Raw genomic sequence first — 14,104 nt, 5'->3', positions numbered from 1 at the left:
GAAGAAGAAGAAGAAGAAGAAGAAGAAGAAGAAGAAGAAGAAGAAGAAGAAGAAGAAAGAAGAAGGAGAAAGAAGAAGGAGAAAGAAGGAGGAGGAAGAAGAGGAGGAGGAGGAGGAAGAAGAAGAAGAAAATAGGTTGGAGTGGGAGAGAAGACCTGGAAGGGTCCAAGCAGAGCTGCTTGATTGCTTTCAAGTGCAGCCTGGTGTCTACAGAGAAGTACTAACCTGAGTTAGAGAGCCATGTCCTGGCTCTGTGACACCAGACAAGCCTCCTGTTTCCATATCTCAATTAATACAATAGGGCCCTCTGTTACTCACAGTGTATATGTTTTGGTCAATCTGTAAGTTTAGGAACTAAAGCCTCATCCTAATTAACTAAATTTATAGCAGTTATCAGGATAACCAATATCATATAGACTTAAACTAAATTTTATCCCCTGAGTGTCTGTATTCAAGAGGAAATATATTTTATACCTGAGATACATAGCAGCATCTCAACCCTAATATTCTTTTTTACAGAGTGCAAACATTTATTTTTCTTTACTTTTTTAAATATTTGCTATATGCCTTGAGTAGCATGTATTCAACTCTGAAAAAGACAGTCTTGCCCTGAAGGAACCTACAGCATATTGGCGGAGACATTTAGACACACACCTATCAGGCACATAGCGGAGCATCTACCTCTACCAGGAAGAACCAGAACAAGCTTCCCAAGGACGCAAAGTCAAAGCTGAGAACAATTAGAAGAGCCGTACAAAGCTCCCTGAAGATTCAGTAGTGAATAAAACACTCTGCCCTTAAGAGATTCATGGGCTAAAGAAGAAGAGAGCTCGTCAAGAACTTCATTCTCAAATAATATGTCAGGGTTCCAGAAGGCAGACGATAGAGCAGTTGTCTGGAGTGGGGTGGAATCATCATCATGAAGCTTTCACAGGGAAGGGGGCATTTGAACTTGAGCCTGAGGAATAGGAGGAATGTTCTTAGGGGAGATGATGGGGAGGATATCCCGGGACAAATAAAGAGCATGAGCTAAGGGCATGAGGGTGTGAATGGGCATGCCCACGTGGGGACAAGTAATTAGTTCAGAGCATGGAAAAACAAGCAGAGTACACAGGGAGGAGAGTAGGCACACCTCACCAATCTGATTTGTTGCCTGTTCCTTGGCCCTGCATAGTCATTCTGCCTGAGAGCCATCGGATAATCAATGCTGGCATTGTAACTACCTGTAAAGAGCTACTCCAGTGCTCTTTATAAAATACACATTAGAAACACTGACAGGGTTTTTCTTTCCCTATATGAAAAACTTTTGGTTTAAAAGATAGGGCAGGGTTCATTATAGAAATCCAAGCACAAGCTGTGCAGATATCTTGTGCAACAACCTAAATTCCATAGCAGATGATGTCACGTATAAATGCCTTATAAATGGAGCAAGTCTCTGAGAGCATCTGAACAGGTGATCTGCACCAATACCCAGCGCTACAGGCATGGCTGTCTCAGTGCTGCGGCTGACAATTGTCCTGGGACTACTCGTCTTAATCCTGGCTTGCCAGGCTGGTGAGTGCTTCTGAATGCGGCTCATGCAATATGCAGTAGTCAGCCAGGAGTCCAGGGAGGCAGCAGCACTGATCCAGGACATAAAGGGGAAAGAGGGAAAGGGGGCTTCGGGCAGTGCAGAAAGAGCATTGGACTAGGGAACTAGAGGCAGATCTAACAAAAAGAAAGTAGGATTTTCATTCTAACGTGCTTCAGTTACAGCCTCTATCCTCAGTGAGTGTATGAAGTTCGGGATGATCTTTTTTCTTATATATTCATGTAATACAGTGACACTATTATATTATAAATTTCTTGACAGCGGGGGGGGGAGATTTATTTTTTGATGATTCTAACTAATAATGTTTAAAGGTAAAGAATATATACCTGGAGGGGCGCCTGGGTGGCTCAGTTGGTTAAGCCGCTGCCTTCAGCTCAGATCATGATTCCAGAGTCCTGGGATCGAGCCCCACATGGGGCTCCTTGCTCTGCGGGGAGCCTGCTTCTCCCTCTCCCTCTGCCTGCCGCTCCCCCTGCTTGTGATCTCTCTCTCTCTCTCACTATCTCTCTCTGTGTGTCAAATAAATAAATAAAATCTTTAAAAAATATATTAAAAAAAAAGAATATACACCCTGGAATAAGACTCCTAGGCCTGGCTCTACACTGATCAGGAATGTGACTTCAGGCATGTTATTTCACTTCTCTGGGCCTCACATGTTAAAGGGAATATCAGTAGTTAACTTTCTCATAAAGTTATCATGAAAATTGAATAAAATTGAACAAGAGACAAAAGTCCGGTCCTTAATAAGCACCCAGTAAATAGTAACTGTTACTGTTATCACGTATTATCTCATTTGAGTCTCATAATAATCCTCTTAAGTAAACATTCAAAGTTTTATCATTTCCCTCTCAGCAGGTTAACAAACAAAGCTTGCAGAAGGAAAGTCACTTGGGCAAAGACACAGGTAGAAGAGGCATACCTGGGACTGAAACCCCAGGTCCTTCGATTCTGTCCATTATGACTAAGCGCCTACTTCTTTCGTGTCTGTCCCAAGCACATAGAGGACCACAACACAGCTTGTAAGATTCCCCTTAACTTATTTTTGGCCTGCAGAAGGTGGTGAGCTCTTGACTTGTCTTTATTCAGAAGGATAGGTCAGAAAACAGCCAGTGCAAATAGTTTAGTAACAGAGCCTTTTGAAATGTTCTAAATGTAACCTGGCAGAACTCAACACTACTAGCCAGCCACTGTGCACCAGCAGAACATAGAGGCAGGTACCCTAATGGAACCGCCACAGAGATGGCCTCAGACACCACCGTGACCGTCAACATCCGGAGTCATTGCTACAGTAAAGCGAAAGATGAGATTTATATTCTAAGGACCAGTCCCCAGCTCTGTCTCTCATGAACTCTGAAACTGGTTAAATCAGTCCATTGCTTTGAACCTCAGTTTCTTCATCTATAAAATGCGGTAACAATCAACTTCACCAGGTGGATTTTTTTGCTGAAGACAGGAATCAAACTCAGGTATATAGGACTCCAAAACATATGGTCCACCATACTCTGAAACCTCTTAATATAGCTATGGTCCAAGGGCTGGAGCCAAATATCCAATCTTCACACATATTCCAAACCAGAGCTCTTTGTATAATAAAAAGCTAGCATTTAGTGTCATATTAAAATAAAAGGTCAGTAAAATTAACTTGTTATGCAAGTATGCATATAGCAACATAGGAAAAGGGAACTTACTTTTCATGCAAGAAATTGCTGTTTTGTACCTGGTAAATGTCTTCAGGGGAAAACTGCTTGAAGATAGTACTATATCATGTAAATAATGTGCTCTGTGGAGTTAAAACAATTTAGGCTCAAACCTTGGCTCAGCCAGATTCTAGAGGTGTGATGTTAGGTGAGTCATTTAATTTCTCTGAGCACCTGTTTTCTATAAAACCGTGATATCTTCACTGAACTAAATAAAGATTAAAGCATGTCATGCTTTAATCAATATCCCAGTAATACAATATCCCAGTACCTGCTCAACAGGCACATCACAAATTTCCATTCTCTTTCCTTCTTCCTGTGATGAAAACACAGCAATTCTGGTCACTGTGGTGGCCCTGCACTCCATGTAAGGATCATGTCTATATATGTTCATTCATACCTTAACTCTTAGCATATGCTATGCACATCATGGTAGGCTCAAAAAATACTTGCTGAACGAAAACACCAACAGCTAAAGGAACAAATCTTGTGTTGTTGTTTGGTAAACAACAAATGCTTGCAGATTTGAAAGCCATATTTTTTGACTAAGAGTTGCCATTTTAGGACATAATATAGATACGAGGCTTCTAACATAATTTTTGATAGCCTCCACACAAAAAGCTAGTTACATCTCCTTCATTCAGAGTCATGGGGAACAAGGTTTAGATGTTGGGACTTTTTGAGTTAAAACTTGTGGTGGGGTTGGCAAAGGAAATACAGGATACCCAGTTAAATTTGAATTTCAGATAAACAATGAGTAATTTTTTAGTTTAAGTATGACCTAAATATTGCATGGTCATTCTTACACACAAAAAAGTATTTGTTGTTTATCTGACATTTAACTTTATTTGGGTATCCTATATTTTTATTTACCAAATCTGGCAACACATTACATCATTAGTTTTAGATGAAGTGTTCCATGATTCATTGTTTGCATATAACACCCAGTGCTCCATGCAGAACGTGCCCTCCTCAATACCCACCACCAGGTTAACCCATCCCCCCACCCCCCTCCCCTCTAGAACCCTCAGTTTGTTTTTCAGAGTCCATCATCTCTCATGGTTCGTCCCCCCCTCCGATTTCCCCCCTTCATTCTTCCCCTCCTGCTATCTTCTTTTTTTTTCCTTAACATATATTACATTATTTGTTTCAGAGGTACAGATCTGAGATCCAACAGTCTTACACAACTCAGCGCTTACCAGAGCACATACCCTCCCCAGTGTCTATCACCCAGTCACCCCATCCCTCCCACCCCACCCCCCACTCCAGCAACCCTCAGTTTGTTTCCTGCGATTAAGAATTCCTCATATCAGTGAGGTCATATGATACATGTCTTTCTCTGATTGACTTATTTCGCTCAGCATAATATCCTCCAGTTCCATCCACGTCGTTGCAAATGGCAAGATCTCATTCCTTTTGATGGCTCCATAATATTCCATTGTATATATATACCACCTCTTCTTTATCCATTCATCTGTCGATGGACATCTTGGCTCTTTCCACAGTTTGGCTATTGTGGACATTGCTGCTATAAACATCGGGGTGCACATACCCCTTCGGATCCCTACATTTGTATCTTTGGGGTAAATACCCAGTAGTACAATTGCTGGGTCATATGGTAGCTCTATTTTCAACTTCTTGAGGAACCTCCATACTTTTTTCCAGAGTGACTGCACCAGCTTGCATTCCCACCAACAGTGTAGGAGGGTTACCCTTCCTCCACATCCCCGCCAACATCTGTCATTTCGTGACTTGTTAATTTTAGCCATTCTGACTGGTGTGAGGTGGTATCTCATTGAGGTTTTGATTTGGATTTCCCTGATGCTGAGCGATGTTGAGCACTTTTTCATGTGTCTGTTGGCCATTTGGATGTCTTCTCGGGAAAAATGTCTGTTCATGTCTTCTGCCCATTTCTTGACTGGATTCTTTGTTCTTTGGGTGTTGAGTTTGATAAGTTCTTTATAGATTTTGGATACTAGCCCTTTATCTGATATGTCATTTGCAAATATCTTCTCCCATTCTGTCCGTTGTCTTTTGGTTTTGTTGACTGTTTCCTTTGCTTTGCAAAAGCTTTTTATCTTGATGAAGTCCCAATAGTTCATTTTTGCTCTTGCTTCCCTTGCCTTTGGCGATGTTTCTAGGAAGAAGTTGCTTTGGCTGAAGTCAAAGAGATTGTTGCCTGTGTTCTCCCTTAGGATTTTGATGGACTCCTGTCTCACATTTAGGTCTTTCAACCATTTTGAGTCTATTTTTGTGTGTGCTGTAAGGAAATGGTCCAGTTTCATTCTTCTGCATGTGGCTGTCCAATTTTCCCAACACCGTTTGTTGAAGAGACTGTCTTTTTTCCATTGGACATTCCTGCTTTGTCAAAGATTAGTTGACCATAGAGTTGAGGGTCCATTTCTGGGCTCTCTATTCTGTTCCATTGATCTATGTGTCTGTTTTTGTGCCAATACCATACTGTCTTGATGATGACAGCTTTGTAATAGAGCTGGAAGTCCGGAATTGTGGTGCCGCCAGCTTTGCTTTTCTTTTTCAATATTCCTCTGGCTATTCGGGGTCTTTTCTGGTTCCATACAAATTTTAGGATTATTTGTTCCATTTCTTTGAAAAAAGTGGATGGTATTTTGATGGGGATTGCATTGAATGTGTAGATTGCTCTAGGTAGCATTGACATCTTCACAATATTTGTTCTTCCAATCCATGAGCATGGAACGTTTTTCCATTTCTTTGTGTCTTCCTCAATTTCTTTCATGAGTATTTTATAGTTTTCTGAGTACAGATCCTTTGCCTCTTTGGTTAGATTTATTCCTAGGTATCTTATGGTTTTGGGTGCAATTGTAAATGGGATCAACTCCTTAATTTCTCTTTCTTCTGTCTTGTTGTTGGTGTATAGGAATGCCACTGATTTCTGTGCACTGATTTTATATCCTGCCACTTTACTGAATTCCTGTATGAGAACTCCATCCTCTCTTACTATTTGTGAGACCCCTGCAAGTCACTTAATCTTTTCAGTTTCTTAGTCCAGTGAGCTAAGAACTGCATACCCTATAAGAATGGTCAAGGGTAAAATCACATGGCACTTGTAAAGTCATTATTTACAGAACTACCAAATGATGTACAAGTGATAGAATTTCTCCTTGCCATCATTCTTATTATACTACTTTCAATCTTATAACATACTTGTGGTTAGATCATAACTTTTCTGTCAAAGGCCATACAGCTCATTTTTGTTGTTGTTGATATCTTGTATTTTATAAGTAGTCTAAGTTTGCTGTAGAAAAATTAGAGAATATAAAGAAACAGAGGTATTTCCATTGTGGGGAGGGTGGGGAACAAGGCTATGCAGTTCAGCACTGAGTGCTTTTGGATCCAGATTTTAATACCAGTCCGACATGGGATTGAACTCTATTTTGGCCACTCACTAACTCTGTGCTTTGCACTAGCTCCTAAACTTCTCTCAACTTCAACTTCTTGACCTTTAGCTTGAGATAATACTTTTGCCTACTTCATAGTGCTGCTGTGAGAATAAAATGATGTGACCATGCATGCAGATCATCTGTCATAGGTCTATGTGTAACAAATGCTACCCATTATTATGTCATCATTATTATCATTACAACAGGTCAGGGATTGCATGGAGAAAAATACATTAAAATGGGCATTCTGGGGGTGCCGGGGTGGCTCAGTCCATTAAGTGGCTGACTCTTGATTTCGTCTCAAGTCATGATCTCAGGCTCATGGAATTGAGTCCCGTGTCTGGCTCCTCGCTCAGTGGGGAGTCTGCTAAAGACTCTCTCCTTCTGCCCTTCCCTCCACTCACTCTCGCACTCTCTCTCTAAGATAAATAAATAAATCTTTTTTAAAAGGTGGGGGGCATTCTATATTTCAATCCTGGCACTGGCATTTTTAACTCTGGACAAGTTACTTAACTTCCATGAGCTTCAGTTTTCTCAATCAGAAAGGAAACCCATGTCTAAGTAAGTATTGATATATGCTGTTTTTAGGAATAAGCGAGATGATGCATGTGAAGACTTTGTCAGGGCAGGCATTAAATGTTCAATAAATATAACTGTACCAGGCTGTATAATTAACAAGACTCTTCCCTTTCTTATTGCTGAGAATCACCTGAGATTCTGTTCTGTTTTTCAGATGACAAACCAGATCACAAGCCAGATGACTCAGACAAAAACCCAGAGCAAGAATTCCTAAAATTCCTAAACCTCTTGGGCACAGAGATCATTGAGAATGCAGTGGAGTTCATCCTCCGCTCCATAACTAGGAGCACGTAAGCCCTGAGACAAACCTTGCTTTTGTCTGGTTCGCTGTCAGTAATGAACACATTGTATTAAAATGAATAAGAAACAAAACTGTGCATGACAATATATTATTTGAGTTGAAAAGTATTGCCCTACCTTAAGATATATTTGCATCTGAGTGAATTTCCCTAAATTCTTTTGGAGTGTGCACATTCCCAACAAGTGGTTCCATAATTTTTTATCTCCGGATCAAGTAGGAAGGAGGAAGAGCACCGGACCAGGGAACAGAAGGCCAGGTTCTGGTCTCCCCACGTGTGCTACTTGACTGGGTGACCCTGAGCAAGGCCCTCCTTCTCTGAGTGCCTCAGTTTTCTCATCTGTAAAGTTAAAAGAATAAAGGACCCACCCAGTGCAGGCACTGTAATTCTTTGGTGAAGGTGGTGAGTAGTGATGTGTGCACTAGGGAGAGGTGTGATGAGTCCTGCCTTTATTTTCTAGTTTGAGAAACTCAAGAGGGTTAGCAGAGACAGTAGCTGATATCTCTTTAGAGACAATCTAGAGAACCTCTCATATGAGTGTTGATCATGAGGGATTGCCATGGTGGCAGAGCATACAGCCCAGAATCTTCCCAGGGTTCTCTACCTCCTTCCAAGCCCCCCTGTGCCCAACACCTAACACATCTTACTCCAATCTACACAGCTCTGATTTTCACTTCTACTTCACTCTGTTTTCATTCAACCCACCGTAAGCTCCCTACTTTCAGCTCTCCAAGATCCAATTTGTTCTGAATTTCCAGGTGCTTTCAATCTCCACTTCACTGAGCCTCTGTCTCTAATTCTCTCCTTCATAGACCCCAAAGCCCAGTTTGACAAAGTGTGGTCTAGAAACCCTGGAGAATTTGTACAAAATGAAGTTTCCTTCATCTCATCTTGTGTCTTCCTAGGACAAAGCTAAGGGTATGCTTTTTAACAAGCTTGCTGGTGATTCTGATATCCCAACAATTTTGAAAGCCTTTGATTAGATGCTCTGCACTACATGGCTTCCCCTTAAAGGTCCACATATCCTTTAAATTTTTATTCATATTTTGTGTAAATGTGCATCTTAGCATTTTTTTTTTTTTTTTAGGGAAATGCTTCTGACTTTTTTTAGATTCTCCCCCGGGGTCTATGACTAAAAACATTAAGAAACACTTCGATAGAGAAGTAATCAGGGGCCATGTTGTAATCTCTGATTTGCTTAAATCAATATATCATCATGTGATGGGCAGGATTCTGCATGCCATCTTCATGCACAAATTATTGAAACTCAGATGTTTATTTTTGTATGGTTATTTTTCCTATTGGTGTTGCTTTTGCAACTGTTGAGTTTCAGTGATTGTTAATGTAAACAAGGAGGAAGCTGACAAGGAAGCAAGAGTAATACCCATTATGTACAAAGTACACATTACACTCCAGTTGAACTCACATTGTTACAAAGCACAACAATAGCAATGCAAGGAGTTGAAGCAATAATATTTCTTTTTATTCCTTCCTTTGAGAATTCCCCAGACATAAAATAACACTTTTTTTTTTTCCCTCTGTTAACCCTGAAAGCTCATTATCTGAAATACAAGACAACTGCTGTCCACTCTGGATTCGGGAATGGCACTTCGACTTCAACCATTTCCTTTTTTCCTCATTAGTAAACAATGTTCTTTCTGTTTCTGGAGCTTAAAACCATCTCAGGCTCTCTGCCCTTGCTTACATTTCCTAAAATGTTCTTTCCTTCTCTTGTGGCTAGTGCTTTGTCTCACAGCTCATCTAAAAGTCACCTCCTCAGAAAACAGTTCTATGACCACTCTTATTCACACTATCTTCTCTCATTCCCTAGTTCTTCTCTCTTACTTTACCTTATCATAGTGTCGTTATAACATATATCACCATCTCTATTTATTTGTAGTCATGCAGCTATGTGAAAGTAGGGATCAGGTCTATCTAGCTCATGGCTCTAGCACAGTACCTTATAGATTGAATGAGACACTCAGCAAATAGTTGAATTGATTAATTAAGGAAAGGTATCTTAGAGATCAGATCTAAAACCCATTACTGCAATTTGACTGAGAAATCCTGAGGGATCTTTGTAGCAAGACACAGCAGTCCTTGCTCAAGGGAAAAATCTAGCTGTCCTTTCTCTGTCCAAGGGAAGACCATAAATATAATGGGGATAGGGAATGGGAGGAGACCATCAAGAAGTGTTTCTAAGCACTTAGTATATACAAAGTTGGGGCAGAAATTGTGAAGGATAAATCTAGAATGTAAATCCCTTCTCAAAGATTTGCAGTCCTTATGGTAAGATGACACAGCAAATGCCGTGATGACTAACATGCTAACTAAGATAAATGTCAGTAAAACATCACAGGTAATTTCTGGAGAATGGAGCTGTCTACTGACACCAGGATGTTTAGGGGAGTGTTTATAACAAGGATGAGATGCAATTTGAGCCTTAAAAGACAAAATTTGATTAGAGAGAATGACAGGAATGAGGGAATTTCATAAAGATGAGAATTTCCTTTATTTACTCCAATATATCTGATACCTAAGTACTGTGTCAGGCACATAATAAATGCTAGATATGTGCTTTCAGGACATTGAATAGAAGAGCTCACCTCCTCCACTCTGGATTACTTCAGAGCTGTGTAAACTGGATTCTGGTCACCATTGTTCTGAAAAAATATACATATTCTTAAATCCTCTCACCCCTCAAGAAGGCTCCAATCCTTGTGAATTTCCCCTCACCTGCTGAATTTCCATGACATGACATTTTCCTTGTTCTCTCCCTACCTCTAACCATTCTTTCTCATTCTTTTTATTTGACTCATGACCCAATGACTTCCAAAATCAGGTGTCTATTGTGTTCTTTTTACTGAGCTTCAGACTGAAATGATTAACTGTTTGCTAGAAAATTACACCTACATTTTCCACCAATACCTGAAATTTAACTGGTCTAAACCCAAACCCATCACCCCACAAACCTGTTCCTCCTCCCATGTTCCTTATTTCAGGAATCACATCCCCACCCACCAGAATCCAGAAACCTCAGGGTCTTCTTGGATCTTTTCTGCTTGTCAACACCTTCCTCAAATTGCTGAATATTCTACCTCTAATTTTTTTCCTGTATCAATGCTTTTCTTCAACTTCACTGACTAGCTGGCCTAGTAGAGTTTTTTCATCACCTCCTTCCTGAGCTCTTTTTATTAGATTTATGATTAGTTCCACTGTTTCTGTCTGTCCTCCCTCCAAACCATCCTCTACTTACTATTAGAGTTATATAACAAAAACACAAGTTGGGTTCTATTACTGCCATGCTTGAAACCCTTTTGTAAATTTCCATAGCCTTCAAAATCAGAACAAATGCATTTGGCTGAAGTTAAATGTTCTTTCCTGAAGCCTGTGTATCTATTAATCACGTATCTCACTCCTGAAGTCAAACACCTGATGCCCCCAATACCAAATGATTTGTTTCAGAACTGGTCATGTTTGTATAAACCCCCAACATCTTTGTACATGGCTCTTCTCTCTGCAAGCAAGGCCTTGCTAGGTAGACTTGTCCGCCTAGCAAGTTTAATCATTTCTAAAGTGCAATTCAAAGACAAGTTCTGTGAAGACCCCTATGATTACACACTGCAGGTATTCACACTCCAGATTTCCTAATGCTTTGTAGGAACCTTCAATCAATTTTTTTTCTCCCCTCATTGTTTTAAATTAGTTGTTCATTGTTTTAAATTACTTGTATCTGATTGTGTCTATTTTCTCCACTAGACTATAAACTTCTCACAGGCCACATTTTAATCATTTTACCTTTCCAGCAGCTACTGTGTACCCTATCCTTCAACAGTATAGTGCTTCTAGGATTAATTCCTGATTCTAGACATCTCAGTTTTAGACTTTGCTTTGCAGTTTACCAGCTATGTGATTTAGACAGGTTGTTTAATCTCTTTGAGCTTTAGAAGTTTCTTCATTTGTAAGAAGAAATAAAAATTCATTCATTTATCCATTTATTTATTATTTATTTAATTCAAACATTTATTAATTTATACTATATGCCAGATGCTGGGGATATATTACTAAACAAATATACCAGAATATCTGTCTTATGCAGTTTATGTATGAATAGACAGTTAATGAATAGATTTGCTGGCAGATTCAAAGAGATAATTGTGCATAAATAGCTTGCAACTACAAACTGTTATGAAAGTCTTGCATCTTATTAACTTATGACATAGGAAAATCTGCAGAACAAAATTGTGGCTCAAACATTATAAGACATCCTAGTGATCATTCTAACATTCTTGTTCAATCTCAGTTATAATTCATTTTTTCTCTTTTTTTTCTTTTCAAGAGGATTTATGGAATTTGATGATAAAGAAGGAGAACATTCAGCAAAGTGACTTCCCCAGGTGATTTTAACTTATAATTTACAAGTAAAATAATAGCATATTGAACAAAAAAGGGGGGTCTGCATTATTTTATTTGATTAATTTGGGCACCCCTGTGCCTACCTATAAGCAGAAAAGGTGTATTTTTTCATTTTTACTGCAGTTTCTTAAAATTAATTTTAAATACATGTATTTTTTCTTTATCATCATAAAGTCACCGACCTAATCAGATTATCTTAAGAGAGGAGGCAAACTGTGGGTTGAAACACGTAAGCACTGGGAGTTAGGGGACCTGGTCCTGCCACAACACTGCTCACTTGCTTTGTGTTCTTGGCACCTATGACATGAGGGGATTGTGTTCACTTAAGTAGAAGAGCCCATGCAATTGTGCAATTAGTTACTCATGAGAAGAGTGAGATTTGCTGAACCTAATTCCAGGAGAAAAGACTAACAAGCTCTCTAATCCCACGGAGTTGGATTTATAGTAGCTCCCCCCCCTTACCTGGGAGGGATACGTTCCAAGATGCCAGTGGATGCCTGACACTGTGGATAGTACGAATCCCTTATATACGTTGCTTTTTCTTATACATACATACCTATAATAAAGTTTAATTTACAAATTAGGCACAGTTAGAAATGAACAATAACTAATAATAAAATAGGAGAATTTTAATAATCTACTCTAATAAAAGTTATGCAAATGTGGTCTCTTTCTCAGAATATCTTACTATACTGTCCTCACCTTTCCTCTTCTTACGATGATGTGAGACAATAAAACGTCTCCATGATGAGATGAAGTGACGTGGACTACACAGGCACTGTGATACAGCATTAGGCTACTACTGATGTTCTGACATCATGTCAGAAAGAGGATCATCTGTTTCCAGACCTCAGTTGACTGTGGGTAACTGGAACTGTGGAAAGCAAAACCACAAATAAGGGGTAACTACAAACAATATGGTTTGAGTACTCAGAAACACCCACTATTTCCTTATTCTATTCTCTCCTGAGAACGGATATTGAAATATAAGAACAGAAATGATATAGCTGGGAATGTAATTATTATATCAGTAGCTAGCATGAACTGAGTACATATTCTGTTTTAAGCATTAAGCTAAGTGCTGTATATGTAGTACCTAATTTCATTCTAACATCACTATGAAAAATGGGTATTCTTCTTTAATTTTGTAAGTAAGGAATGTGACCAAGTCACTAACGTTGGCAAGTTAGTAAGAGAAGAGGGAAGGATTTGAACTTAGGCAGCTTGATTCCAGAGTGTGCATTCTATCACTAAGCAGTAGTGCTAGTGGAGAACAAAGAACAGTGTAGAAGGAGGCAGTTGAAAAGAGTGAGCAAGCTATGTGATCTTACACATGCCTTTCAGGTGCCCATAGAAACAAAACACTACCCCTTTGGTTAACTGAGTTACCTTACATGCATCTCCAAGAAGCATGGTCTTTCCTAACTTCTATTTCATATCTGATCTGGGAATGCTCCTCTTCCCTACTGCCTTCATTTTATAACCCGGGTGTTATTAACGTAAGCTGAGCAGGTTACTATCATATTACCCAGGAACATAGCCCACTCTTTTCCATAAGCTTCTAAAGACAGAAATCAGTTTTGGGCTTTGGAATCAAGAAATGCCCAACCCAGACACGTCTGACTCTCACCCCAAATCCAACTAAGCTTCTAAGAACATTCACTTAGGTTTGCATTTTCCATTTCCATCTTCTCAGAGAACAACTTACCTCTTGTTGCAAGTGTCCCAACCCTTAGCTGGTTCATTCAGGCTCCTGGTACACATCTCCACCCATTGGTACCCACACGCTGAATCTTTAGAGTGCTATACTAACAGTTGTCTGTCAATGAGACAGACATGTCCAACAGACAAGGTGCCATGAAGGAGTAGAAAGAGTGAAAGACATAGAGAGGAAAGAAGTTCAAATTCTAACTTGTCTGCTATTGGTTGTGTGATCCTGTGAAGGTCACTTGGCCTCCTTGAGTTTCACTCTACTCCTTATTAATGTTAAAAATCTCGGGAACTTAATTGTTCAGATCTTAATGCCAGAATTTTTTTTTTATTCCATATAAAAAAACTTTGAGTGAATTCATGAACCAATTGTAGATGTTCTAATGGTCAGTG

General features: G+C 39.5%; 1 protein-coding gene across 2 annotated transcripts in view; it reads left to right on the top strand.

Annotated features, from left to right (window-relative positions):
- Positions 1-303: 303 nt before the first annotated feature.
- The window catches only part of CUNH5orf46 (chromosome unknown C5orf46 homolog), a 70,164-nt gene continuing 56,363 nt past the window's right edge, over positions 304-14,104 (top strand). For both annotated transcript variants that reach the window (XM_035014413.1, XM_035014412.1), the window contains exons 1-3: positions 304-1,554; positions 7,441-7,576; positions 11,925-11,982. In XM_035014413.1, coding sequence (XP_034870304.1) covers positions 1,485-1,554; positions 7,441-7,576; positions 11,925-11,973 — 255 coding nt within the window. In that variant the 5' untranslated portion in view covers positions 304-1,484 and the 3' untranslated portion in view covers positions 11,974-11,982. The remainder of the gene's footprint in view (positions 1,555-7,440; positions 7,577-11,924; positions 11,983-14,104) is intronic.

The sequence above is a fragment of the Mirounga leonina genome, unplaced genomic scaffold (genome assembly GCF_011800145.1).
Source record: "Mirounga leonina isolate KUSES-001 unplaced genomic scaffold, KU_Mleo_1.0 Mir_168, whole genome shotgun sequence".
In the NCBI taxonomy this organism is placed as follows: domain Eukaryota; kingdom Metazoa; phylum Chordata; class Mammalia; order Carnivora; family Phocidae; genus Mirounga; species Mirounga leonina.
The sequence above is the reverse complement of the archived record's forward strand: the minus strand, read 5'-3'. Positions and strand labels throughout refer to the sequence as shown.